The sequence below is a fragment of the Ischnura elegans genome, chromosome 12, assembly GCF_921293095.1.
Source record: "Ischnura elegans chromosome 12, ioIscEleg1.1, whole genome shotgun sequence".
NCBI lineage: Eukaryota > Metazoa > Arthropoda > Insecta > Odonata > Coenagrionidae > Ischnura > Ischnura elegans.
The window spans coordinates 37,576,670-37,603,116 of NC_060257.1; the positions used below are offsets into that span (position 1 = coordinate 37,576,670).

The 26,447-nt window shown below is 37.3% G+C and overlaps 1 protein-coding gene across 1 annotated transcript; it reads right to left on the reverse strand.

Moving 5' to 3' along the window:
- Window positions 1–2,851: 2,851 nt before the first annotated feature.
- Window positions 2,852–26,427, reverse strand: LOC124169397 (histone-lysine N-methyltransferase SMYD3). Its single transcript, XM_046547997.1, has 9 exons — window positions 25,968–26,427; window positions 23,800–23,971; window positions 18,181–18,250; window positions 16,636–16,766; window positions 8,839–9,015; window positions 8,495–8,698; window positions 4,706–4,838; window positions 3,728–3,893; window positions 2,852–3,376 (listed from the first exon to the last, which is right to left on the reverse strand). The coding sequence occupies exons 1-9, from the start codon at window positions 26,093–26,095 to the stop codon at window positions 3,172–3,174; spliced, it is 1,386 nt and encodes a 461-aa protein (XP_046403953.1). The 5' UTR covers window positions 26,096–26,427; the 3' UTR covers window positions 2,852–3,171.
- Window positions 26,428–26,447: the final 20 nt, after the last annotated feature.

Genomic DNA, 26,447 nt, shown 5'->3' on the forward strand with positions numbered 1-26,447 from the left:
AAAATTGGGATGAGGGAGCTATCAAGATATTACATATGATCTGTGTAATGTAAGTATGTGTAAAAATGTGATGATAAAGGATAGAAACTTTCTGAAAGTAAGGGACTTAGGGCCAAGATCCTAGATTTTTCTGGTGTGCTCTATCCATTAAGGTGGTATGCTGATTATCGTTAAACTCTTCTTACTGGGTAACTATCTCTTAAGGGATATTCAGCTTTATATGGCATAATTAAGTAACATCCCTGTATATAAGACTTCTATATAAACTATTTCTCCCATAACATCAATGGCATTAACTTGGAAAAGTGTACTTCCTTGAGTTATTTACTGTTGAAAAAGGATTCACTAATATTTTCCCATAATTAGGTTTTAATATTGCTTATATTCATCATGATTTCAGCGTCTCATCTTAAAAATATGGTCACTAAGATTACAGTGCACACCGTCATTGGAAACAATGGACGAAGGTTGTCAAGACTGAAAATAAACAAAATGCAATAAGGTTTGACTTATGAGGCAGAACATAATTAATATTGCACAGAAATTACTCAGCACTTCCGTAATTTCCCTAATAGAATGACAAGAACACCAAACTGAAGGTAGAGGGTACAAAAGTCCACTCAGGGGAGGGAAAGGGTCATCTCTTGAATTGGCTGAGATGGGTGGGTCCTTTGGTGGTTGTATTGAGAAAAGTTCATGCCAGTGATAAAAAGGAGGCTGCTATATCTGAAACCGCCATAAATTAAGGAGTCGAGATGAATTTGAGTTTCCTTGGAATCTCTAAATATGTGTAATGAGAATCTCGTGATCCATTTGAGTTGCAACGAAGTTTGAGGAAATATTATGGCTATTTTTTGTCAGATATTCTAGCACAAGATTAAATAATTTGTGAAATTTTTTGCACATTGTCAAAATGTCAAAACTTTGTGCGGAAGGTTTCTCAATGTATGGGAAAAAATCAAGCACCCTATATTGATATAGTTTGGAAGCTTTAACTACATGTTGCAATTCGTTCTGTGAAAGAAACACACTAAACGAGGCACTTAAAAGCAACCAGTGAAGCCCACCTTATGCTTCTCATGCCAATCTAATGCTTGTTCTTGTAAACCTAATGGATGTACACGATGTATACCATTGGTTGATGTATGAATTTATACACATCCTTATGCATTCTCAGAATGGAGTCATTCCATCAGACTCGAATTGCTATTCATTTTCAGGATAGAGTTAATGGAAGCAAAAGACTAGGACAAAAAATCTCCCTCATTCAGCAATTCTCTTATGAGTTGAAAATTAAAGTTGCCACCCAATTTTAATGAGTTGATAGTGTCACTTGAGTTCAGGCTCATTGTCTTTTCATTCACATGATCTTGCAAATGATCATTCTTCATGTAAAATGGCCTAACTGCAAGCTATAGAGTAAATAAAAATGAACCACAGGAATTCAATGCAAAGAAGGGAGAAGAAGCCAAGAAGTATGTAGTGACCCACTTGGCAAAAGTTTAGGGTGTGTCCTGGAAGTAGTAGGACTGATTTTTTCCCGCACACGCGGACGGTCGGACGGGAGTTTTCTGGGGGACAGGTGATGAGGGGGGACTCTAACAAAGCGCTGCGAACGCGCGGCAGTCGGCTCTGAGCTCTTGCGGAGTGTGAATCGTATTTCTTCCAGACCTCTGTCAAGTGACCTCATCACGGTGCGTCATGGAACGTTTAGTGGAGCAGCGTTACGCAGTGAAATTCTGCATTAAACTCGGGAAAAGCGGCAAGGAGACCCATGAACTCATCAAGGCAGCTTACGGGGATAGTACCATGAGCAGATCAACCACATTTGAGTGGCACAAGCTTTTTCGAGAGGGAAGAGAAGACGTCGAAGACACCGAGCGCTCAGGACGCCCTTCGACCTCAAAAACGGACAACAATGTGGAGCGACTGAAAAAATTTATTGAACAGTGACCGTCGAACGAGTGTGAGAATGTTATCTAAAGAACTGGGAATGCCTAAAACTCGAAAGACTGCGAAAACGCATCGTCCGCGTCCGACCAGCCATTGCAGTTTCGTGGATCCTTCATCATGACAATGCGCCGGCCCACACCGCGTTCATTGTCGTTGACTACCTGGCGAAACACGGCGTGGCAACCCTACCTCACCCACCCTACAGCCTGGATATCGCCCCCCGGACTTCTTTCTCTTCCCCAAGCTCAAGACCCCTCTTAAAGGGCGTCACCACGGGTCGGTGGAAGCTCTCCAAAAGGCCGTGACGCGTGCTGTAAAGGACATCCCGGAGTCAGCCTTCCAGGAAGCGTATGCTGCGTGGAAAACTCGCTGGCAGCGTTGTGTCGATGCCCAAGGGGGCTACTTTGAAGATTTTTGAAGCGATGTACCTATATGAGAAATACATTTTTTGTTCTCGACTCAGTCCTACTACTTTCAGGACACACACTGTGTGTGGCCTTATAAAATTATCAAACAAAATCGCTTAAGCAGTCAAATTTTCACCACTTACAACTTAGCAGGTTATAAATGGAAAAATTTGATATCTTGATTTTCCATATGCTATCTTAGTTGTCAGTCGATTGGACAAGTGAGGTTAGAATAAGCCCAGGATGTGTGAAGTTTGCTCATTCCTTGTGCCTACTCACAGGTGATGGACTTCATTGGAGGTGTCAAAGGCTTATCCCTGATTGAATTCCTTAATAAATCAGCTAAGGATGAGTCAGCCAAATTCTAATTAATAAATAATAAGGTATTTAATCATTAATATGTTCATGTAAGCAAAATTTACTGGAAACAAGGAACCTTTCAGAGTGAGTCATATTTGGTAGTTGAGGGTTTTAGAAAATAACAAGGCAAATTTCAGGTTTCCTTTCTTTCAGTACAAATACAATAAATGTAAAACAGTTGAGGTATGTTCATAAAATCCTGAATCATACTAATAAATATAACAAAATATTCAATCCGTCCAAATATGGACCTATGAATACAGTAAGTCTTTTCTCATTGGTCTTGATCGAATTACATGAGATAGTGACATAGTTTATAACATGATAACTAATCACACACATTGGTTTCTCAATCAGTAAAATGCATAACAAATTAGTATGGTGAAAAATGTAAATTAGGCTTCTTCAAGAATGGGGTAAGAATTTAAACTTTCTTTTCAAGAAAAAAACCTTAGGGGTTTGAAACGTCATAAAGGAGAGGTTGTAGTTCATCTTTAATTAAAGGATGATGAGGACCATGAGTAACAAACAAAACTTTTGCAGCTTCACTAACAAGTTCCTTGGCCTCTATTTCAGAACTTCCAACTAATAATGCAACCTTGGCAACTTTCAAACAAAGTATTCCAACGAGAGGGTGGCCAGCTCCAAGGTAGTGCCTGAAAATAATGAATAGTTAGTTAACAGGTTAATCTAATGATGATTAAATTTTCGTTCAACTGAGGAACAATGCATTCTTACAAAACTTAATGACTGCTAAACTGTGAATATTTTCCTGCTTAAACCTAAGTGCATTTACTTTTCACTATCATGATTTTTATTTCATTTACATTCATACCAATCCACTAACTTATTCTGCTTCAGTACAGTATTTTGGAGATCTTAATTAGCTCCAGCTTGGTGAGCACTGATGATACATAGCCCCCAATAGTTATCTTTCCTCAAATATTTCCACACTGTGAAGAGCTTTAATAAAGTATACAGAAATGCATTTCACCGTTCATCCCCACCTGAATCCAGGGAGTAGTTGCTGTCCGTATGTTAAGGCATCTTCCCAACACTGCATCTGAATGGCACTATCAAAAGCTAAATCTAGAGTCTTCACGTGGAGAATGTTGAGAGAGTGGAAGAGAGCTGCATTCTGTTTGCGAATAAGTACTTTGCAAACATCAAGATCTAAATGGGAGTCAAAGAAATCACAGCAAATTTCAAGATACACTTCAAAGACAAAGAGACATTTCTTCACTAGATGCATTGAGCAGTTGCACTACAAAATTTAGAATGTCATTTCCATCATACTTAAGATTACTGTACAAAAATGTGGTCTTTATGCATGGGTGGATAGATAATTTAGGGGGAGTAGGCAACTGAAAAGCAAGCAAATCTATTCAAACTTTTTCTTACCTGATTAAAGTATCAGAGCACATAAGCTTCTGTAGACTTTTGAAATTAATTAAGGCCTGGTGAAAGTGATAAAAATGTCTAAATATATGGTAAAAATGTATTTTTAATTTATTATACACTTATTAGCTCAGTGATTCAACCCAAAGGTTGGTTTGGATAGGTGAGGTTAGAGCTCACCCTAAACTAAGCCACAGTATGTGAATTTCACACATTATAAGTAAGGGGGCCAGTTTTCCCGGGACATCTTGCACTTCAAAGGTTTTGTTTGTGAGTGCATGAGGGTTTTACCCAGGATTTGAATTCAGACAAAAGCCACTTTATTGAAATTCATATTTATGCTAAACCGAAGAAATGTGCATTCACAAACAAGTATTTTATTGTGACATTTGCTAATAGCTTCACTATTTTGAATTAGCAACCACGAAAAAGAAAAGAAAAAAACGCAATTGAGTTGAGTTCCACAAACTTAGCATGGCCTATAGTGACCCAATGACCCAATCCTCTCCTGATGATAGTAGAACTTAATCCTCGTATACAAGGAAATGATAAATACAAGGGGAATAAATTCATTAAAAAAAGGATACATGCTGTTGAACCCATAGCTTTTATTTGCTCCAAACTGAACTCTGATACTTCTTTATAGCTAGCAATCATCTCATCATTTAAACTCCTGCCACAGGTTTCACATAATGGTGTTATTCCGGCATGTTTCCCTGACTATAAATAAAAGAATAATAAAAGGTGGAGAGATAAAGTATTAAAAATGATGTTTTTACATAAAATAATTAACAAGAGGAAAAACACACCCATGTAAACATTACAAAATTAATTGTGCTGTTACTAGGAATACTTCTACCACGATAAGTTCAGTCAGATGCTTAGAGCTACACTATACTACAAACGCCATATATTGTAAACACGACTGTTGTATCTCTTAATGGACAATGCACACTGTAAGGCATAACTGGCACTATGCAAGAACTTGCATTGTAATTTTTGTTAGCTTGATTCTTTTAATTTGATTTTTAACACTGTAAAAATTATGAATGGATAGTTCTTTTTCAAGCAATGATGAGCTCCATTGCACTCCATGCTAGAATAATTCTAACAATGGGTATTTTCATCAATTATCTAGTCAAATATAATATTTTGTATAGATGATGACCAGGAAGATCACATGTGGAGACTGAAAAAATAAAGACCATACCTCAAATGGACCTTGGATATCATAGAACCTCGCTCGAAAAATAGTATAGCAGCCATTGCGGATAATAATGAACTACATAATACATTGTAAGGAATAATAATAATATATTTATAGGCCCTGTTGATTTCACTAGATAATTGTTGGGCAAGTCAAAAATGTACACAAGTGTACCAATTCAAAGTTTGAAGCAACTGAAAAATAAGATAAAAAATACGTAAATGCACAAATCAGTGGGATAAATATGGGGGGGATGAGAGGGTTGATTCCCCATTTTTCAAGTAAAAAAAATCATTCAAAACTATTGTCTAGTTTTGACATATAATAACTGCATCTGCTAAAAGTTAAAGATCATTTATTATAACGTTCAGCGCCGCTTCGGTCATAATGACCGAAACACGTACTTCATCTTCACGCCGCAGTCGACGTCATGACCAAAGAATTAGCCTTTCTTTTGGATGCTCATAGCACCCCGTCTGTCACAGCTACTTTGGTGCTGCTTATATGACACGACCGATGTGGAGTGCACAGCGGAATGCACAAGAAAACTCAAATGGAAAGGATCCAAGTATTAAAATAAAAGAAAAAAGAATAACGCTGGCGCAATGGGCTAATTTGTCTAAAAGTCTGCGGTAGGGTACATGTTAACACGTTGCGTACGGATGGCGAGAATTTTTGTCAATTTTTTTCCCGAACGTTCCAGACGGATGACGAAGATTCTCGTCATTTAGGTGTGTCAACCTAAACAATTTTGAAAGTGTACAATACATACTCGTTAGTACGTTTTCAGTTGTTGTTCGTTATTCATAGTGAATTGATGCATCATAACGTATGATTGGATAAAGTTATATTCTAAACATTAGCTTTTTAACCATGTTTAAACCAAAGGCATTACGCCCTACTAGGCACATACTTCCAATCTCAACACCCAGAATCGGCGTTCCTAGGAATTTAAACATCCCGGTACACAACGTGTTAATATCATGGAAGTGAGATGAGTCACTGTATACCGACCGGTGACAAAGGAGTCAGGGAGGGTGCGCAAGCCCTACAATGGTGCGACACTCCCTCCCAGGCTCCAACATCCCTCCAAAGCATATTCCTACTTATGCCACTGGTATAAATACAATGTAATTTTTTCCTGTTACAAGGATGCAGTTAGATATTTCTTTACATTAAAAAAGCACTCTTTGAAAAACAAAGAATTGACTCTTTTCTTAAATACATTGAAGTGGTTTATGCCTTTGATATTTTCAGGTAGCTTATTAAAGTATTTCATAGCTATTCTATATGGGCCTTCAATGTGCATATTGAGGTTGCTTTGAGGCATGAATATTTCTGATTTTTGTCTTGTTTTATGATCATGGAAGCTGTTGTATGCTAAAAAGTTTTTCATATTTTGAAGAGAATATAACTAGATGCTGAATATATCTCTGCTTTTATAACTGTTCCCCAGAAAATTAGACCATATATTCTTCATTTAAACGTCCCTTAAGTACACGGCTTATTAATGTAATTTAAAAGGTATAAGGATCAGATCAGATTCACCTAATGGGGAGAACATATAAGAGATAGAATCTCTACCACTGTATTTGTATTACCTTTACTGGTTATTTCAATGGTTGGTTAATTTTTTAATATAATTAATTATTAACTATCATTTCTTTGGCCAACATTTTTGGCATTTACTGGGTGGTATCCAGAAGTAGTAGGACTGATTTAATAAAAATTGATTTACTGAAAATTTTGATACGTCGACTCAATACTCTTCAAAATAGGCCCCTTGGGCATCCACACACTTCTGGTAGCGAGTCTTCGAGGTCTTGACGGCCTTCCGGAAGTCGTCATCCGGGATGCTGTTCAGCGCCCTCGTCGTCGCCACTTGGACCGCATCCACCGTGTCGAAGCGATGCCCCTTAAGCAGCCTTTTGATCCTGGGGAACAGGAACCCGTCCGGTGGTGCCACATCAGGGCTGTCAGGCGGATGAGACAACGTGGAAACGCCGAATTTGGCCATGAGATCCCTCACAATCCACGCGCCGTGGCACGGTGCATTGCCGTGGTGGAGCTTTCAATTCCCCACCAAGTCTGGTCGCAAGGGTGTGATCTGATTTCGCAGGCGTGTGGGCGCTCCCACGTAAAATATTGCGTTTACAGTATGTCCAGAAGGTACAAACTCCTTATGGGCAATTCCACGACGGTCGAAAAATGCAATCAACATCGATTTCACTTTCGATTTCGAGGTTGATGGATGCCCGGCGCGTTGGTCGTCCTTGACGAGCTCCCTGCCCTCCCGAAACAACTTGTGCCACTCAAATATCGAGGAACGGCTCATGGTATCCTCCTTGTAGGCCTGCGTAAGCATTTTCTTGGTTTCGGTTGCCGATTTTCCAAGTTTGTAGCAAAACTTGATGGCGTACCACTGCTCTAAATTTTGCTCCATCGCAACTAACGACGAGGCGTCAAAACAGGAGGTCACTAAAACAGTATCCCACAATCAACTAATGGACGCAGGCGACTGCCACATGTTGTAATCTGCCCCCAAAGCTCCCCCCCCACAACATCCGGTCCTTCAGACCCCCCTCAATATTTCCGCCCGCGGGAAAAAAAAAACAGTCCTACTACTTCTGGATACCACCCTGTATTTTAGCCATCTTCAGGGTTTAAGAATTTTCTCTTTCTTTTCTCTTCTTTCTCTTTCTGTTACTAAAGTCATTAGATTAATTTCTTTCATTAGCATTAATCAAATACTTTCCATAAAAAATATAAACAAAAAATAGTTTGATTTATAGTAAAGTTAGTAGTTAACCTAACAAAATGATTACCATGAGGAGAGGAAGTGAAAATTCTGAAGCCCTGAAGATAGTTACATTAAAAATGAAACTTAGGCAGAATAAATTATTGTTAGAAATAATTATATTTTAAAAATTTGAGCAGCCTCCAATGCAACCAGAAGATACATAATAACAGGAAAACCTTGGGGCCAGGAACCTCACAGGATAGGAAGAGAATGGTTGCCCAGACAGCAAAAATCATTCAATATGCAACGGTGGGGTTGATAAATTAATAAAAGATTTAATATGACATTTCCACATCTAAATCAAAGATATAACAACAGATATATGACAGTAAAATCAATTTAGATGGATGACTTCAATGAGAGACTCACCATGAATATTGGATTCTGACACTTCCCACTCGGACAAGATGACGTAGAGGAAAATACCTCAATATCAGTCATGCGATATCCGTTAGTACCACTTTTATCTACAGCTGTACATCGCTCACAATCACACAGAAAATAATAACCTTTCTGCAACTCCGGCCTTCGGTCATCTCTGATGCTAAGAAGATCAACATAACTGATGAAAATCTGTTAAAAAGAAAAAATATCAGTATTTACAGAAGTTAAGATTCCTGAATTAACATCAGGCACGGTAGTCCTTGAGATAATATTTAAGACAACAATAAATTCAAGGCAAACATATTATTACACAGTTGAAAAAGACTTACCTTTTTCCAGTCCAATGATGGGAAGTCAACAAGAGATCTTACATATAGTGTTGGCCCATCGAATGTTACCACAGCATTGGGTCTACAAGAGTGGTCCAGAATTGAAGGAGCCAAGTATATTCCGGCCCCAATGCAAGACATTTCTCCATCAAGAATATTAAAACAGTTGACACAGAGCTGCGGATAGTTCAAATGACTACTGTTAGTTTTTAATTGAACTACGGAATTCACATTTGCAATTGAAAATAAATGGAATCTTAGTACAGAAAATTGTAAGTGATAAAATGAGAAATGTCAGATAGTTGGAGAAAGATTTTTTAGGACCTTAGACCATACAAGTTCAAGTGTTGGACCCAAAGATATCACACATACACTCTAGAAATCACTCAAAAACATGTATTTAACACTGTATTTCAATTAAATATCTAATAGCCATGGTTTAGAAAGTTTTCTCTTGTAGCTAACATTTACAACCATAACTTTTTTGTACTCTTATTTCTTTGGTAAATAACTACATATTTAATATAGGTATTTTGGTTTGAAGGTTTACTGAAAAAAGTGACAATGGCAAACAGTGACAATTTATCATTGAGAATAAGCACCGTGTCGTGATAAAAGCAATGCTTGGGGAAAAAGGATCAATGGTGAATTCACAGAATACGTATAAGAAGATAAAAGAAAAATTTGAGCGATTGGAAATCATGGGATGCACCAAAAAAATATGAGTGCCTACCTTGCATGTACCACAGGATATACAGATGGAGGTTCAATAGGAAAATCTGTCCTCCATGAAAAATTAGAAAACAAAAGTCTACCTTTTGCTAATACTTAGATAACATTTCTTTGGGAGAGTTAATACCCAAAATTTCATATTTCCTTACAAATGCCTTTAAAATGACATTGAAGTGTTGAGAATATGACTTGACTCTGATTTTTCAATCATTTTTTCTTTGGTAGATAAAATAATACTCATTAAAATGAAGGTGACCAAGCGCATCAAACACATGCTTTGCTGCTGGAAGGTGATCAAGACCAAGTTGAAATACTTGCTCTGCATTCAATATGTTAATTAAACATTTTTTTTTGCATTTTCAGTGTTGGTACTTATGTTTACATAATATAGTTTTTAATACCAATGCTATCCTACGTCATATCCTTGACTGAGTAGCCAAAACTATTACTTTTACGCCAAGAACATACAAGAAACTAACAGGATATATGTATCAGAATCCTTAATTTATAACATCACCAAAACTCCATTCATTTCCAAATTCTGACAGACAATTCTAACTACCTTAGGGTCCACAAAGAGAATTACAAATATCTGAGGTATTACATGAAAATAAGCAAACAAACATTGATAGGTATGAAAACAATTCTTATAACCGAATTCTAAGAGTTTCATGCTGAAAAGGATGAAATACTACCCCACAATCACACTAAAGTCATAAAAACATATCTGTAAAACCTAAATAAATCATGGTTTTTTAATATAATACCGTATGCTGCACCAAGCTAATTTTCTTTGGCCAGAGAAACCATTAGATGATAATTTAAAATAACATTCTAAAAAAGGAAACATAATAATCATAGTGCACAGCATTCCTGTGCAACAATACCACAACATTCCATAATACACTCAGTGTGATGACAATTGCTAAAATCTTTCAAAAGATTGGGCTCCAATTTCAAACATTATTACATCAAAAAAAGAAGCTGTTCTTGAAGTACGGAGAACTATGCCTCTCTGCAGTACCTGCATCAAATATGTTATGTAATCACCTACATAAGTGCAATGTGCTTATGACTCTAAATTGAAGCCAAGAGTACAAAGGTGACACTCATAGTACAAATACGGTAGATCCTTTCTTGATGATATTAATCCGTTCCTGAAGACCAGCTGCAAAGTGATTTCCATTGTATATTGAATCAGAAGTATTTTCAGACAAGGAATCAGTTTAAAGAGCATCAACACAAGTAAATATTACTATGTAAAAAAAGATTTCTCCTACAAATTAGCTTACATAAGAAATACATTATTGTGCGATTTGAAACATAATTGGCAAAATTAGAAATTTTTAAAAGCAAGCGCAAAAAAATGCTTAGATCGTACACCAAATCTATCCTAAGTCAATCCCATTGTAAAGGTAGGGTTAACTGTATAAGAATCTAAAACATTTCATTAAATGTATTTAGTGAGGATAATTACGAATTTGGAGGATAATTGAAACAATTATCATTTATATTTCAGTACTATGGCAGAAGTCTGTTATAGTGAGTACTGCTCTATGCAAGGACAGAGGTATAGCAGATGATTTTTTGGTGAGCTCACGCAGAAAATCATAGGGATTTCACCTATAACAAGTGCTCATGTTAACTTTAGCGCTAGTCGTAATCCATGTCTTACGGTGTGTATAATTCTCAGAACAAACCTTATCTAAACTTTGACCACATAATGGATGTTAGTGATCTTATTCCAGATGCATTTCGACAAGATAAGGTATCATTTTAGTAGTTAAATGAATACAAATAGTTTCTTCCACAATTTTCTAATATCATTGTCCACGATACACCTTATATCCTCGCCTGGGCACCAAGAAGCTAGATATACATGAAAGCTATATCACTCCTGAGTGTTAGCACATTTTAGCACTGTAACTCACACAATCACATGAGGTTTCTGGGACCATTATCCATGTTTAAAGAGACTTTTGGGCATTTTCCTGCGAACTTTCACTAATGATGTGAGGCAAATGCATGTCATTGCCTTTTGCCTTTGCTTCTGTAAAAGCACCAGATCTTTGTAATTTTGCAACTGCCCATATAGCGATGAACTGCTGCATGGTGGTGCCACACGGTCTGACATGCAGTTTTGTATCTCCTTCCCGTGAACGATAATTGTTCATATCGTACAGATTGCCTGAAAAATACTCTGTGCCCACCGAGCTGGAAGTCATTCAGAGATGCTCTACAATGCTCTTCTAGACAGGGAGTCTGACTATATGCTACATAGAAGTACACTACCATAATTATCAATATTCTTGATGGAATATACATACTCAAAAAAATACGTAAGATGCATCATGAGGGATAGTTGACTGAAAGATTAAGAATTCTCATTAAGAATCTTCATTTTTTTTACGTAAAAAATTTAAATTTTAGTGCATTTACTGGTCGGTTATATATAGATTGATCGATATTACTGGATAAATGAATCGAATTTTGTCTTTTCATGCCATTATACCTATGTAATGAGGTAATTCCTGGGACAGATTGGCTATATTTTCTATTAAAACTTAATTATTTAAAAATAAATATCTTAACAGAAACTTTTACTTCTTGATAAATATTTATGCATAAATAAGATGAATAATCTATGTTCTGTGTCATAGTAACCTGAAAATGACACGACTTTGATGTTTAAGTTAAAAATAATGAGTAATTTTCAAAGGACCTTCAGTGCTCATTGTAACGGACTTTGCTGTACATGTACACACCACCACAATCTCACACACATGTAAAATATTAACATAAAATGCATAGGTAATCGACTATTATAAGTTTCCTTTTAGAATCGTTCAGTAATGAATACAAAGATTGCAAGCATTGAAGATCTGGTCAGAGAGTTTGAGCTCATTTCTCACCAATAACTGTTGATGGAAAAAAGAAAAGAGGTAAATGAGTGATTGAATGCAAATCTGGCAGTTTATTACCAGTTGAACCCATCACAAAGAAATTGCCTCCTCTTTGCCTTAAAAATATAAAAACAATCATTCATAATTCTAACATTTTTCAATAAGCTCCCCAGGACCTTTATGTTTAATTCTTATGGAGAATTGAATGTTAAGAAAACTTTGTAATTCCACATATAATATTTTAAAATCTGATGAAGAAAATTAATTTCAAAGCCAGAGCAGTTAGTAACATCACTGAAACTACATAGCAAAGTCTAATTCTTTATGATTATTGCAGTTCGCAAACTTGATGTACCTTTCTATTATTATAGGTAGAAGATACTTTTTCAAATATTTAAATAATTGAAGAGCCTCATGTCAAAATACTCCTGAAATATATTTCTATATATGTAATTGCAATACAAACTGTTGTATGGATTGAGAGTACTTAAGCAAGCCCTGATAAATTTTTAAGTATCTATACTTAGGACAAAGGACAGGGGTACATAAACTTAAGTTAATAAAAATATTTCTCAAAGTTAAATTTAAAAAAAACTTCAGAGAAATCAAAAAAAGCAAAAACTTTAAGCTTGGTTCTTGATATCATCAATAACCATGGAAAAATCACAATTCCTTCCTTACTGTATTCTATCGACTTAATGTTATTTCTTTCTTCTCTTCAAAAATGGATGAGTACATTTTAAGAAGTTAACGGATCAAAGAATCACTTCAACATGAAGATTCTTCCCTGAAATTGAAGCAAAACATCAATACATCAAAACCTCACATATCCACATACACAATCTAGATTGAGGTAGGTATACCCTTAAGGGTACCATTAGAACAAAATTAACTCCAATCACATAAGACAAAACTAGACAAAACTAATACAGTAGACTCTCGTTAATACAAACAACATTATTACGAAGTTCTCGTTATTACTAAGCAAATCGTTGGTCCCGACAAAAAGGCCTGTACAAGCTATAATAAAAGAAATGCTGTTATGAAATTTTCGTTTATACGAAATTACAAACCTCTGTCCCAGTCCCAGCGGTTGCAAAATGAACTTTATTACGAAGTTCCACACATAAGCAACAGCATTTAGGAGGAAATTCACTATGATAAGTTTTAATAATAGCGCCACGTTTAAGTTCTTCTTGTGCACTGTGCTCAAGCGCGTCAGTTATGGTTCTTTATTCAGTTTATACGCTACATCATATAGTAAGCTTCATTCCTGTGGAGTCATGGTGACCCACTCATAACCGCTCGTACATTAGACATATAGTCTCCTTACGCACATTCTATTTATGAATTTTCAGAGGTACGAGCATTCAAAATTGTCAAATTTCAAGAGTTATCGCATGCTTGTAATGCAGTGTTGCAGTATGCAGGATAACCGCACTCCTCGATTCTTTGCATTCAGACCGGCCGCCGAGATTTGTCCGATAACGGCACAATAGGAGGGGCAGATAACCCTGGTCTAGCACGGTTTACAGCCAATCGCTGTCCCCCAAACGCACCTAACACACCCTCGCTAGTCATTGATTTTTGCATAGTCAAATGCATAAGGAGCACTGAAATAAGCCTGATCCACCCAAACAAGTCCTTTCTTCGAATCATCAAACCAAGTGATTCTTCCTCTGGTTCCTTCATGCTTGTCGTCCCTTCCGGCTCCTTTCTTCACAGAACCCTTTGTAGGTGTTTCCCTTTCTAAGCTGGCAACCTTGCCCCCTACCCCGACCTAGACCATTCTTCCTATCATCGGACAACTCTCGGCATCTGGACTGTAGGTTTATCAACTTAGGAACAAGGTCTTGGGACGCATCTAGTTCGTATATCGGACTGACTGTATTCGGGAAGATATCAACCCTAGATTGCGTCATTCTTCAGTGGAGAAACTGAAACGTATTTTCCTATATATATATATTTTCGCGTACTTTAAACGCGTTTATTATATACTGTTTTTTTGACGATTCCTGAAAGAAACGTTCATACAAACTTCATTATTACGAACCTCCGATTTTTCGGTCCCGTAAACTCGTAATAACGGGAGTCTACTGTATGTTGGGATAACCATAACTCCACTGCACAAATGCTCCTATGTATATATATTTTCGCGTACTTTAAACGCGTTTATTATATACAGTTTTTTTTCGATGATTCCTAAAAGAAACGTTCATACAAACTTCGTTATTACGAACCTCCGATTTTTCGGTCCCGTGAACTCGTAATAACGAGAGTCTACTGTATGTTGGGATAACGATAACTCCACTGCACAAATGCTCAACAATCACTTGCCAGATAACATCCGCTTGTGCCGTAGCCCAACAACATGCATGAGCTCAGCTGGCAGTAGCCGGAGCACAAACGCTCACCTCCAATTCTCCAAGCTTTGGAGGAGAGCGTTTGTGCTCCGGCTACTGCCAGCTGAGCTCATGCATATTGTTGGGCTCCTAGATGAGCAGATTTGATCTGGTGGGCAATTGTTGAGCATTTGTGCAGTGGAGGTGTTTATAAGTATGTGAAGATCAACATTAATTACCACATGGAATTCTTTTACCGTTGAAGGTATCCATAGCGAGAGATAACCATTTCTCAGGATTGCCCAGTAGGAGGGGAGGGGTTTATGGTTCATAGTGTACCATTGAAATTAGTAGAGCGGCCTTGTTAAATCATATTTGCAGTGGGACGATTCTGAATTCTAAAAGTAATATTATATATTATTCAAAATTGGATTGGTAAACATGGACATAAAGTAGCATATGCTACAAAAAATCACTTCAAAAAAATACATATGAACAGTTTGAGGCTGGGAGGGGTAAGTTATTTGTTTTTTTGGGGATGAACTGTCGATACAGGAGGTGGCATCTCATTTTTACATATAATTTTTAGTATAATAAGAAACTGTTAACAAAGAGGAGTTTTGTTTATGTACATAGTACCTCAGCATCAATTCCCTTCAGGGTGTGGCATGCATCATTCATTGCATTCAGTTCAGTGGATGAGGCAAGATACAAATATTCCATTGAATCTTAACAAATCTAACTGATTTACAAGAGTATCTACAGAGTACAGACAAGTGACTGAAGTCAGTTTGGCCAAAGCAATAATCAACTCAACCTATGTATTTTGAATGAGAAAAAATTAAATGTGAATGTAGTGATTTTCTAAGCGCTCAAACAGTCATCAATGAGCAGGCCAATAAACATCCATCTGAAATTGCCTTATTTTTCCTTTATTTACAGACTAATTTCACAATGAGAATTTAAGAGACTATGTGCTCCTCTTTAAAGGTGATCAAATGTGATTAGAATCAACTAAACAATAACCTTAAAATGCTTTAAACAAATATGTTTTTAAATATAGCATCAAAGGTGATTGTTCAAAATATATAAGTCAATTCCTTTGACATTAATCATTCCATGTTTTTCCAGACATGATGACATTCCCTAACTTTACAGGTCTTCCAGAAGATTGGCCACCCTAACTGAGGATTTCAGCCAAAGAATGTCCAAAATGAGATGTATTCTAATTCATGTGATCTAAGAGAAAAAATTAAAGATAAATGTGTTTCTGAGATGATTAAATAAATTGGTTTTCATTAATATTAAAGAGCACAATCATTTAACTGGTCTATATCAAGGTTAAAATAAAAATACCCAAATGGATACCTAGTAAGTTTGAAAAGCAAAGTTTAGAAAATATTCATACCTTAAGTATATTGATAAATACTTTTAATGAGGACCAGCATATGTTGCATTGGTACACTAATAGGATAACTCCTCTAGATAAATTATTCTGAATGGGAAATTCTCTTTTTGAGCACTACTACTTATGTAATAACTTAATAATGGAAACCTTATTTCACTATCGCACATATTTCAAATTCATCAAGTTAGAGGTTCTCAAGTTTTTCCTGCATTCAAGCCTAAAAAGTATTCTAAATAAATACACCAACAAAAAAAACTTCAACTACACCAGATGGCCACACTAGCCAAAGTTACGGAAAGAGATAAGTTTCTCATTTCTATGGGTAGCAAAATAAGGGATCATTAAGTATTTTTCTTCAAATATCTCTTAACCAATCTCTAGTATAAAAGAAAACAAGGAATTCAAAACTTACACGTCCATATATTCCAAGCATCTCTGCTGTATTTGGCAGAGAGTCTTCCCCTCCAAAAAACTCGATGAGAATTTGGCGGAGTGTTTCAAAATGCTCCAAACGATTTTTGTCCTGTTTGAGATCAGAGTAGTCTGTGAAAAGAAAAGGATGAGATGTTACAGAAAGCATAAAGAATATCCAAAAAGATGATAGTTTTATGTAATAAGTGGAAGAGTGGATATAGGGCAGTGGTTTTGATGTACAAATCAGAGCCGTTTAATAAACTTCAACATCACTTCATACTAATTTCGCTTTCCCTTTGTCTTTATTTTGAATCAAGAGATACACAGACAATAGGGTAGTTTCCTTCATCAAAGAAAACGAAAGGCATTGAATGCGATTTGTTACCCACCATTAGTGTGTTCATAATATACAAAACATCTCTTAATAATCATCTATTAAAACTGCCTGTGGTTGGAAAGTTTCCTTTGTTTCATAGGGTATTAACAATCCTTATTTAAGCCAAGCGCTAGCTGCTAGCAGCAGTAGCGTAGCCAGGAATTTCGTTGGGAGGGGGGTCCAAAACCAGGGGGGAAATTTTTTTGAAACACAGAGTACTAAGTAATGGGTTTTAAACTAATTTTAACACTTTTCATAATCGGAAAAACTTCATTTGTTAAAGAAATATTTTGTAAATTCCTGATTTTTCAATATTTTATTTCCTTATATGAAGGAAAATAATTGTGTTTGCATATTTTGGGGGGGTTTGGACCTCCTAGACCCCCCCCTGGCTACGCCACTGGCTAGCAGCCTGCATTATAGTGGCACACATGTACTCGCCCCAAGGTCACCTCACAAGGTGGCAGCAGGAACCAGAATGACGTCACACGGGCTTTACCCAGCATTCATACTTAGCCGTCGCGTTTTCGCAGGCTTGAAAATTTTCATTTAATCACGAAAAATAGATATCGTCATTTAAAAATCTAAAAGCATGAAATGCGTACTCCAGGAGTAATAATCTTTCGATTTAGGCATTATAAAAATATGTAATAGGAAACCACCCTATTGCTAACATGAGCAATTTACACACCCATTAACATTCCATTATCTATGACAACTTAATTGCTGGTTTCATAGGGAATAAAGGACCTCCTCCTTTAACCTATGGGCTGCGAAAGTTCACAATTTTAGCTGCCAGCCAGTGCAGAAGAGACCCCCTGTGCAGGAGGCAACCCCTGCCATGAGAGCTGATCTGGTAGAGTTAAGCCCCTTAGCCCTTAATGGTGAGGGAAAGTGCCCAAGTGCAAGATATACAGGTAGCAATAAGAAGTTTGGGTGAATGCCACAGTCAGCATGCAAAAAGTATAAAAACATTCCCGCACTCTAAGGGCTAATCTGAATGAATAAGGGTTAAGTTAATTGTTACTTAAAATTTTATGCCAGAGACTATGACCATTTTCAAATACATAAGGTTTTTTTAAAGCCTTATGTATCAAAGCCATGAATTCAACAAGATATAAAAAAATATGTTAAATCTTAAAATCAGAATGCTACCATGATACTCACGAGACATGAGATCCTTAAATCGTCGAGACCATGTACTGGTAATCTCAGCCTTCTCTTGATCTCCATCTCCCTACAAGACAATACGATGTCAGAATCTCTAAGTAAACTAAATTTTCAAGTATCAGGTGTGATTGCATGAATTAAAACTTATAAAGTTAAACAAACTCCCCACTTTTTCAACATAAGATGTTTCCTTACACAAAAAAACTTGAACTAATGACATGTAATAACACAGAGCAGTGCAGGTGGTAAAATATCTATCTTCTATTGTGTAAGACAGGACGGTGGCTTGCAACTGCATCCCAGGAAAATGACTCGTGTTTCATTCATAAGGACATACTCTTTTCCTGGTTTTGGGTAAAAATTGGACATCTTAATGCATATAACCACAGAAAAGGAAAAACCAGAGTACCCACTGCACTCTGAATAATATGAAAGAAAATAGAACTAGTTACAACGCTGAAATGCACCTTAAAAACTTGCCTAGCTGGTGATCTCTTGGCCATGTCAGATTCAAAGTAAGCAATGGCAACATCACCCTACATGCACCATGACGTTCTTTAGATTGACCCCATGGCTACAAGGTATTTCATGAGAGCTGTTAGTTGATTAAACACAGAGGTTAATCCACATCACACATATCTGCCCCAAGGTTCATTTACTTATTGCAAACATAGCATTGAATCACAACTATTTGTCATCATCATCACTGGTCAACAATCCTAGGATTGGTTTGACGCAGCTCTCCACTCAGTTCTCCTATCAGCTAATCTTTTCACACCTACGTATTTCTTCTCTTTCACATCTCTCTTTACTTGTTCCATATATTTTGTTCGGGGTCTTCCTTTTCCATTCTTGCCTTCCACTTGTCCATCGACGATTGTCTTCATCAGGCCATCATGTCTCAAGATGTGGCCTCTAAGGTTGTTCCGTCTTCTTATTAAGGTTTTCATGAGGCTTCTCTTCTCTCCTACCCTTCTTAGGACTTCCTCCTTACTAACTCGGTCGATCCATTTGATTTTCATCATTCTTCTGTAGCATCACATTTCAAAGGCCTCTATCCTTGCTTTCTCTGCTGCGGTCATTGTCCATGCCTCACTTCCATATAGGAGCATACTCCAGATGTAGGTTCTTATAAATTGTTTCTTTACTTCCATATTTAAGTTTCCCGCTGTAAGTAGGTCTCTCTTTTGGTGGAATGCTCTCTTCGCCTGGGCTATTCTGCTGATAATTTCTTTCTTGCTTCTCCCGTCACTAGTTATCTTGCTTCCCAAATAACAGAATTCATCCACCTCTTGAAAGCAAAAAATTACAAAATGCAAAACTATGAAATAGCTTAAATGGAATGTGCTATGATCAAGCACCTTATTCAAAGAACATCACTGAAATACTTTCAGGCCATCATTGGCAATAGACTCGCCAGTAAGCAACCTACATTTCAGCGGCAGAGCTAGCTCCATTTTGTGTCACACTATTTGCCATGTGGTGAATACTTTTGTTATGCCGCCCTCGGTGGCGGCAGGGTTAAGTCGTCACCAGCCAAACATGAGTCCCGCCTGGGTAAGTTTCCTCTATCCAGGGCATGTTTATTCATATACGTTTAATTATTAAATTTGTTGAATAAAAGAATTGGAATAAAATTTTTAAAAATAAAAAAATTCTTTATACGTAAATGATACATATTATTTTTTTTTTTTTTGGCCGTATTTTAAGACGTTCCTAGAGGAACGACTCTTCCTGTATGACGCGTTACTAGGGGGAAGAGTCGTATGAAGAAGAGAGTGCTAGTAGATCCAGATGTAGTAATGTACAGTTAGAGCCAGAAAATGGTTTTGGAAGTTTCATCAGGAGAGGATGTGCATAGATAGGGGTGCCAAAATCCCAGAACTGAAATCAAGCACACATTCGAAACATTCACAGTAAGGGCAAAGGAATTATCATCAATGATGGAAATTAATCCACACATTAATTCTGTCTGCTAAGGAGTGCCATGCATGAAGAAAATTAAAGATTGAATAGTAAAATAACTTTTTAACTAAAATATTAAACAAAAATTACTAAATGTACACAATAGAGTAGTTTCCTTCATCAAAGAAAACGAAAGGCATAGATTGTGATTCATTACCCACCATTATTGTACTCAAAATATACAAATTATTTTGTTTTAGGATTCCCAGTTTATACGAAAATTAATGGTCAATTTTAACCTCATTTGAAAAAGGCCAGATTGGCGACCATGGGATTCCACTCCACATGACGTCACAGGGACCTAGTTTCTACACGAGAGGATAGGAGTTTTACATCGTCTGAGATTACCAATGCATGCATAAGTCACAGAGCTCAGGGAAACATCTCTTAATAATTACTTATTAAAATTGCCTACGGCCGGAAAGTTTTCTCCATTTGATAGGTCATTAATAATCCTTATTTAAGCCAAGTGCTACCTGCTAGCAGGGTACTCTACTCTGCTACCTGCTAGCAGCCTGCATAATAGCAGCGTTCATAGCCTCGCACCAAGGTGGCAGTGGCAGCCTGAACCAGAATGATGTCACATGGGCTTTTCCTAGCAATCATACTTGGCCATCGCATATTCGCACGCTTGAAAATTTTCATTTAATCGAGAAAAATAGATATCGTCATTTAAAAATCTAAAACCATGAAATACCTACTCCAGGAGTAATAATCTTTCAATGTAGGTAATAAAAATAAATTGGAAACCACCCTATTGTGTCGCTACATTTAAGATACAGTTTACACCGAGCTTTACAATATTTCTCTAAGCATTGAACAGAAGAAAGGAAACTTGCTCTGAAATCGGTGACATATGGCATATGGAGGGGGGGTCATCGAGAGGGGATTCACTTACAATCACAATGGAGTCGTTCACTCAGAAGCTAAATCTCTATTCATTATGTAATTCGCAAGGTGGAAGGGAGAGTTGAGTAACCAAGAAAAATAATTCGGGGAAGCGGGAAAGTTGCCCACTTTCCATGAGTTGGTGATGTTGTAGAATAGGTACTTTTGTAGACGTAGCGAAGGTGATAGTATACACGCAGAAACGATTCAATATCTGTATTTTTATTGCTCGGTATTGGCGATACACAGAGACAAGCGTTCAGGTGCAGCATTGACAGGCGCAGCAGGCGGTGTATCGATGACTAATGCAAGACCGCCACAATGTCATTAGAGTTCAGGTTCATTCAGCCTATCAGGATTAACCATTTGGGAAATTTCTTGAAGCTGATCAATTCTTTGCACCCCAACATCAAATTCAGGATGGAATAACCAGAGGGACATTTATTAAATTTTCTGGACCTTAATATTTCAATCACAAACAGGAAACACAAGTTCACTAGTTATCGTAAACGCATGTGCACCGATCAGGTCATCCACTCATCCTCTAAACATTCCATTAATCAAAAATTAGCAGCCTTTCACTGCATGCTGCACAGAGCATTAGCCGTACCATTAGAGCCAACAGCTTTCATGTCAGAAATAATCACAATTAAAAAATTGCAGTCGCCAACGGTTACGCTGAAAAATTAATCGACGATTTACTGGCAGGCCAAAGGAAAAAAATTTTAATTAAGGATTTTTACTCCTCAATCACAAATGACAAAGGATCGTGGCGACGCCTGAAGTATGTAGGACAACCCTCTGTTAAAATAGGAAATTTTCTCAAAGAAATGAACATTCATCCGGCTTACTACAATAACAGGAATCTAAAAAGCTTGCTTCCACCCATCAAAGACTCCATTAACCCAGCCCTCCATAGTGGGGTTTACCAACTAAAATGCAGTGATTGTGATGCCAAATACGTGGGACAAACGGGGAGGAACCTAGCCATTAGAGGCGAAGAACACAGACGAGACTACATCAAGAAAACGGGGATGTACCAGTTTGCCTCCCACCTCCTTGAAGAAGGATACCAGGCGGATTTCACCCTGGAGTTGCTGCACCGTGTGAAGAAAGGGTCAAAAATGGACATCAGGGAGCAACTGTAAATTTTAAGAATAGTCAAGAAGAAAGAGCCCATCACTAATGACCACCTTTTCCCATTCCACTCCCCCCTCCTGGACATCCCAATTTTGCACCCGAAAAATCCCCATGACGCTAACCCACGCCACCTTCCCTAAGTACGCTTCCTTTCCCTTTCCTCTCCCCCCCCCCCCCTCCTACGCGAAGCGCAACAATTTAGCGCTCTACAGACATCTCCTCTCCACCCCTTCCACTCTTCCCCCCTTTTTGGTATATAACCCACAACGACGCTACTTGTACTGCTAGTCCTATGAATATGATACAGTGTATCGAAACTAGTCAGGAAAATAAAGTTCCAAATTGTACAAACAGCAAAGTTTTTCATTCACAAATCAGTTAACCATTCAGTGAGAGAAGGAATGGCTTACAACAGGGTAAACACCTACTAACCATGTGAAGCCCATGGACAAGGCTGTAATATATGTAACTGATAAGCAAAGACACACTTGGCATAAGTTCATGACATTATCAACTCATATGCAAACGGTTAGGGCCATTGATTTTTCATTGAGAAAAGCTCAATAAGTGGGCAAAAAATTGAAAAACATACCTACCATACCCAGAAAAATGCAATAAAACTTACATACTTGACACCATAGATGTTATACTTAAAAGCCCAACAAAACCTAACAACACATTAGAGAAGTAAAACTGTTGCTGCCTTGACAAAAGAAACCTCACCAAAACCCCAAGAATTTTGATAAAAATTAATATTGAAAGCATGCTCATTAATATGACTGCTCATTAACACCTTAACTGTCATTGAATATTATGCAATCAATAGGGTGGTTTCCTATTATTTTTTTATTGCCTAAATCGAAAGATTATTACTCCTAGAGTACGTATTTCACGCTTTTAGATTTTTAAATGACGATATCTATTTTTCGCGATTAAATGAAAAGTGAAAAATTTCAAGCGCGCGAAAACGCGACGCGTAAGTAGGAATGATGGGAAAAAGTCCGTGCGACGCATTTCTGGTTCCCCCTCCCGCCTTGTGAGGTGACCTTGATCGAGGCTCCGAGCGCTGATAGGACGCAGGATGCTAGCGGGTAGCTGAGTACCGTGCTGGCTGGTAGCGCTTGGCTTAAAAAAGGTTAATTACTACATTATCAAATGAAGAAAACTTTCCGACCTTAGCCAGTTTTAATAGGTGATTATTAAGACGTTTCCCTGAGCTCTGTGCCTCATGCATGCATTGGTAACCTCAGACGATGTATAACTCCTATCCTCTCGTGTAGAAACTAGGTCCCTGTGACGTAACGTGGAGTGGAATCGCACGGGCGCCAATCTGGCCTTTTTCAAATGAGGATAAAATTTGACCCTTGCCATTCGTCCAAACCGGTATTTCTAAAACCAAATAATTTGTGTATTATGAATACACTAATGGTGGGTATCGAATCGCAATCAATGCCTTTCGTTTTCTTTGATGAAGAAAACTACCCTATTCTTTTACACATATTACCACACATCAATACAAGCAAATTGCAGCCAACGACAAACAGGCGTGGAGGAAAAGATCATCACTAAGATTCTATGATATGTTAGAAATTTAAGAGGGAAGGAGTAGATAAATGCACGAACCTTGAGTTTCATAATGAGTTTAGCCATCATACGAGATGCATCAGGTAAAGTTCGAGGCTTGATTCGTCTCATCCCCACACATTCTTCTTTGTGTTCCTTCCATGCTTTAGCTTGACAATTTTTCCCGCAATAATGCACAAACTGACACCCTGAGCATTTGAAAACTTTACCACTGGAATAAAAAATAGGTATTTGGAATGAGCACATGTTGAGAAATTATGAACACTTGTTGGTTCTAATTAGATACAGGTCTAATATATGAATATTAAAATATTCATGCTCTCAAATAATGTTATGCAATATGTATATTATTTGAAGTAAGATATTATGACTTTCCGGCCTATGTTCCTATGGTTCCAGCGGAAGCTATACACGGCTTCCACTAGATTAATTGCGGCATGACTGCCCCTAAGCTCTAAGGACGAAACCTTTAACATCAAAATTTCAGCAGCAATGCAGCCCAGTGGATGCCTTGTATAACCTTCACTGATAATTTAAATTACTAGATACCCATGTTCTCAGTATCAACAATCTGTATGAGTATCATTACCACTTGCAAAATAACTTATTTTATACATTTTCAGACATCAAGGGAATAGTAGATGATGAAAATGCCTTACAAAAATTTGACCAGACACAGGTCACTAGAGTTCTCTCTAAGGGGCATTTTCTGGGTTGCATCCATGTTCCACATGGTAAGTCCCATCCCGGAGTCGCCCTTTCCTTACATAGTCACACAATATTTAACGGCAGCCGTGAGATGAGATTGTCAATAGAAGATTTTTCCAACCAGATTAATGGTTTGATTTATAATTTTTTTTTAGCCCAGCAGACACTGCCAGGGCATGTTAGAAAATTCATATTTTTGGCGAACATATTCATTCACATCACAAGTCCTATTTTTTGGCCTTCAATCTGCTCCAGGATTTGTCTCAAGATCCCAGCATCTTTAGAAACCCTGCAGCAGTTAATATAAATGTGTTGCTATCCTTATAAAAGGATTACACTCCCCAGATAGCAATGCAAGCTGGAATCAAGCTTGACTGATCAAGGCTGCAAGCTTGCAGCAACCTGGAAAAAACAAGCCTGTTAGCTTGAATCAAGCTAACTAGTCTCCACCAGTCAAGGTTGTTGCAAGCTTGAAAAAACAAGCCTGAATCAAGGGTATGACACCTTCCCACATAGCAATGCAAGCTGGTAATAAAAGGTGGTATAACACTGTGTGCTCTTGCTAGCCACAGGTGAGTGATTTAGTGTTATATATGAGTGGTGAGTTGTAAGTGAGTTTTGTGAGTGACTGAGCTTTCTGACCAGAAAATATTTCAACCTTGACACGACAAGGGAAAATCAAGTTTGGCAGCTTGACATAGGCTGGACTCAGGCTTGAAAAATTCAACCTTGACATGGCAAGGAAAAATCAAGCTTGACATAAGCTAACATGCTATGTGGGTCCATTTCTCTTCTCTTCTGGTGGGCCTCCTCAAGCAGGACCACAACTGTGGCAAATTGTGGTGATGCACCACCAACAAGAATATGACAAGTGTATGGTGTCTCATTTTAACACTTTTATCTTAAGAGTGATTGGCAGCAATATTTTCATACCCGTATCAATGTTTAAAAATGTGATTTTTCATTCATTTGATCAATATCCTGCTATAAATATTCTACACAAAGTATTACCTCAAAAACTAGTAATTACCTCAAAATTTCACCGCTAGCCTTAAATCAAAATAATCATTTAAATCCCATTAGAGGATCTTTAATTTACGAGAGAACAATCAGTATAGTTATATGCTGTCGAAGAAAAAAGATATATTGCCGACCTACCATGCACCTGTTTTATTAACACTTCTTACAAATATTTTTTAACTCCCGCACAGGCTAAAAATATTTCCACAAACAAAAATAAGAATGAGTAAAAACATTAAAAATCGTTTAGAGTAAAAAATTGTAAGGTAGGAATTTCAATGCTTCAAGTCTTGTTCATAAAAAGGACACAAAGTAGGAGAGGGATACGTGGTAAAAATGCACTTTAATTGAGCAGAGTAGAAGGGGATAGGTAATAAAAATGCACATTAATTGAGGAAGTTTTGATAATTATAAATTAGGGTTGGGATCACTAATTATTAATATAAACAAAGTGGAATTAAAGTAATTCAGGAACAAACCTTTTCAAACAACTGTCACAGTGCTTCCCTTGAAACTTTGAATTTAAAATGTAAACAAATGGTTTAGCAACCATTAACGTAGACCCCTTTTTAACTGGAGAGACTGGAGTCTTCAGATTGGTTTTCATTGTGGAAGAAAGAGCGCACACTTACTCACGTCTTCCTTGCCCCTCCGCCGACTACTTTCCGATGGCAGAGTTATTTTTGAAACTAGCCGGTTTAGCCAGAATGGCATTGTGACGTAAAGAATGCTCAGGTGAATTATTTTTTAATTCACAAGACTGTACCCAACGTTATTACAAACTTGTGTTTCAATCATTCGCAGGAAAGTACAATATTTCGATACAAGCAGATACATTCAACTCTTATGCTATTGTCTCTCATTTCCCTTCATCCTCAGCAGAAATATTGGAACCACATAAATTCTCACAAAATAATTAGCAGAAGGGAATGAAGCGACGATTTGTTTTCATGGATCGC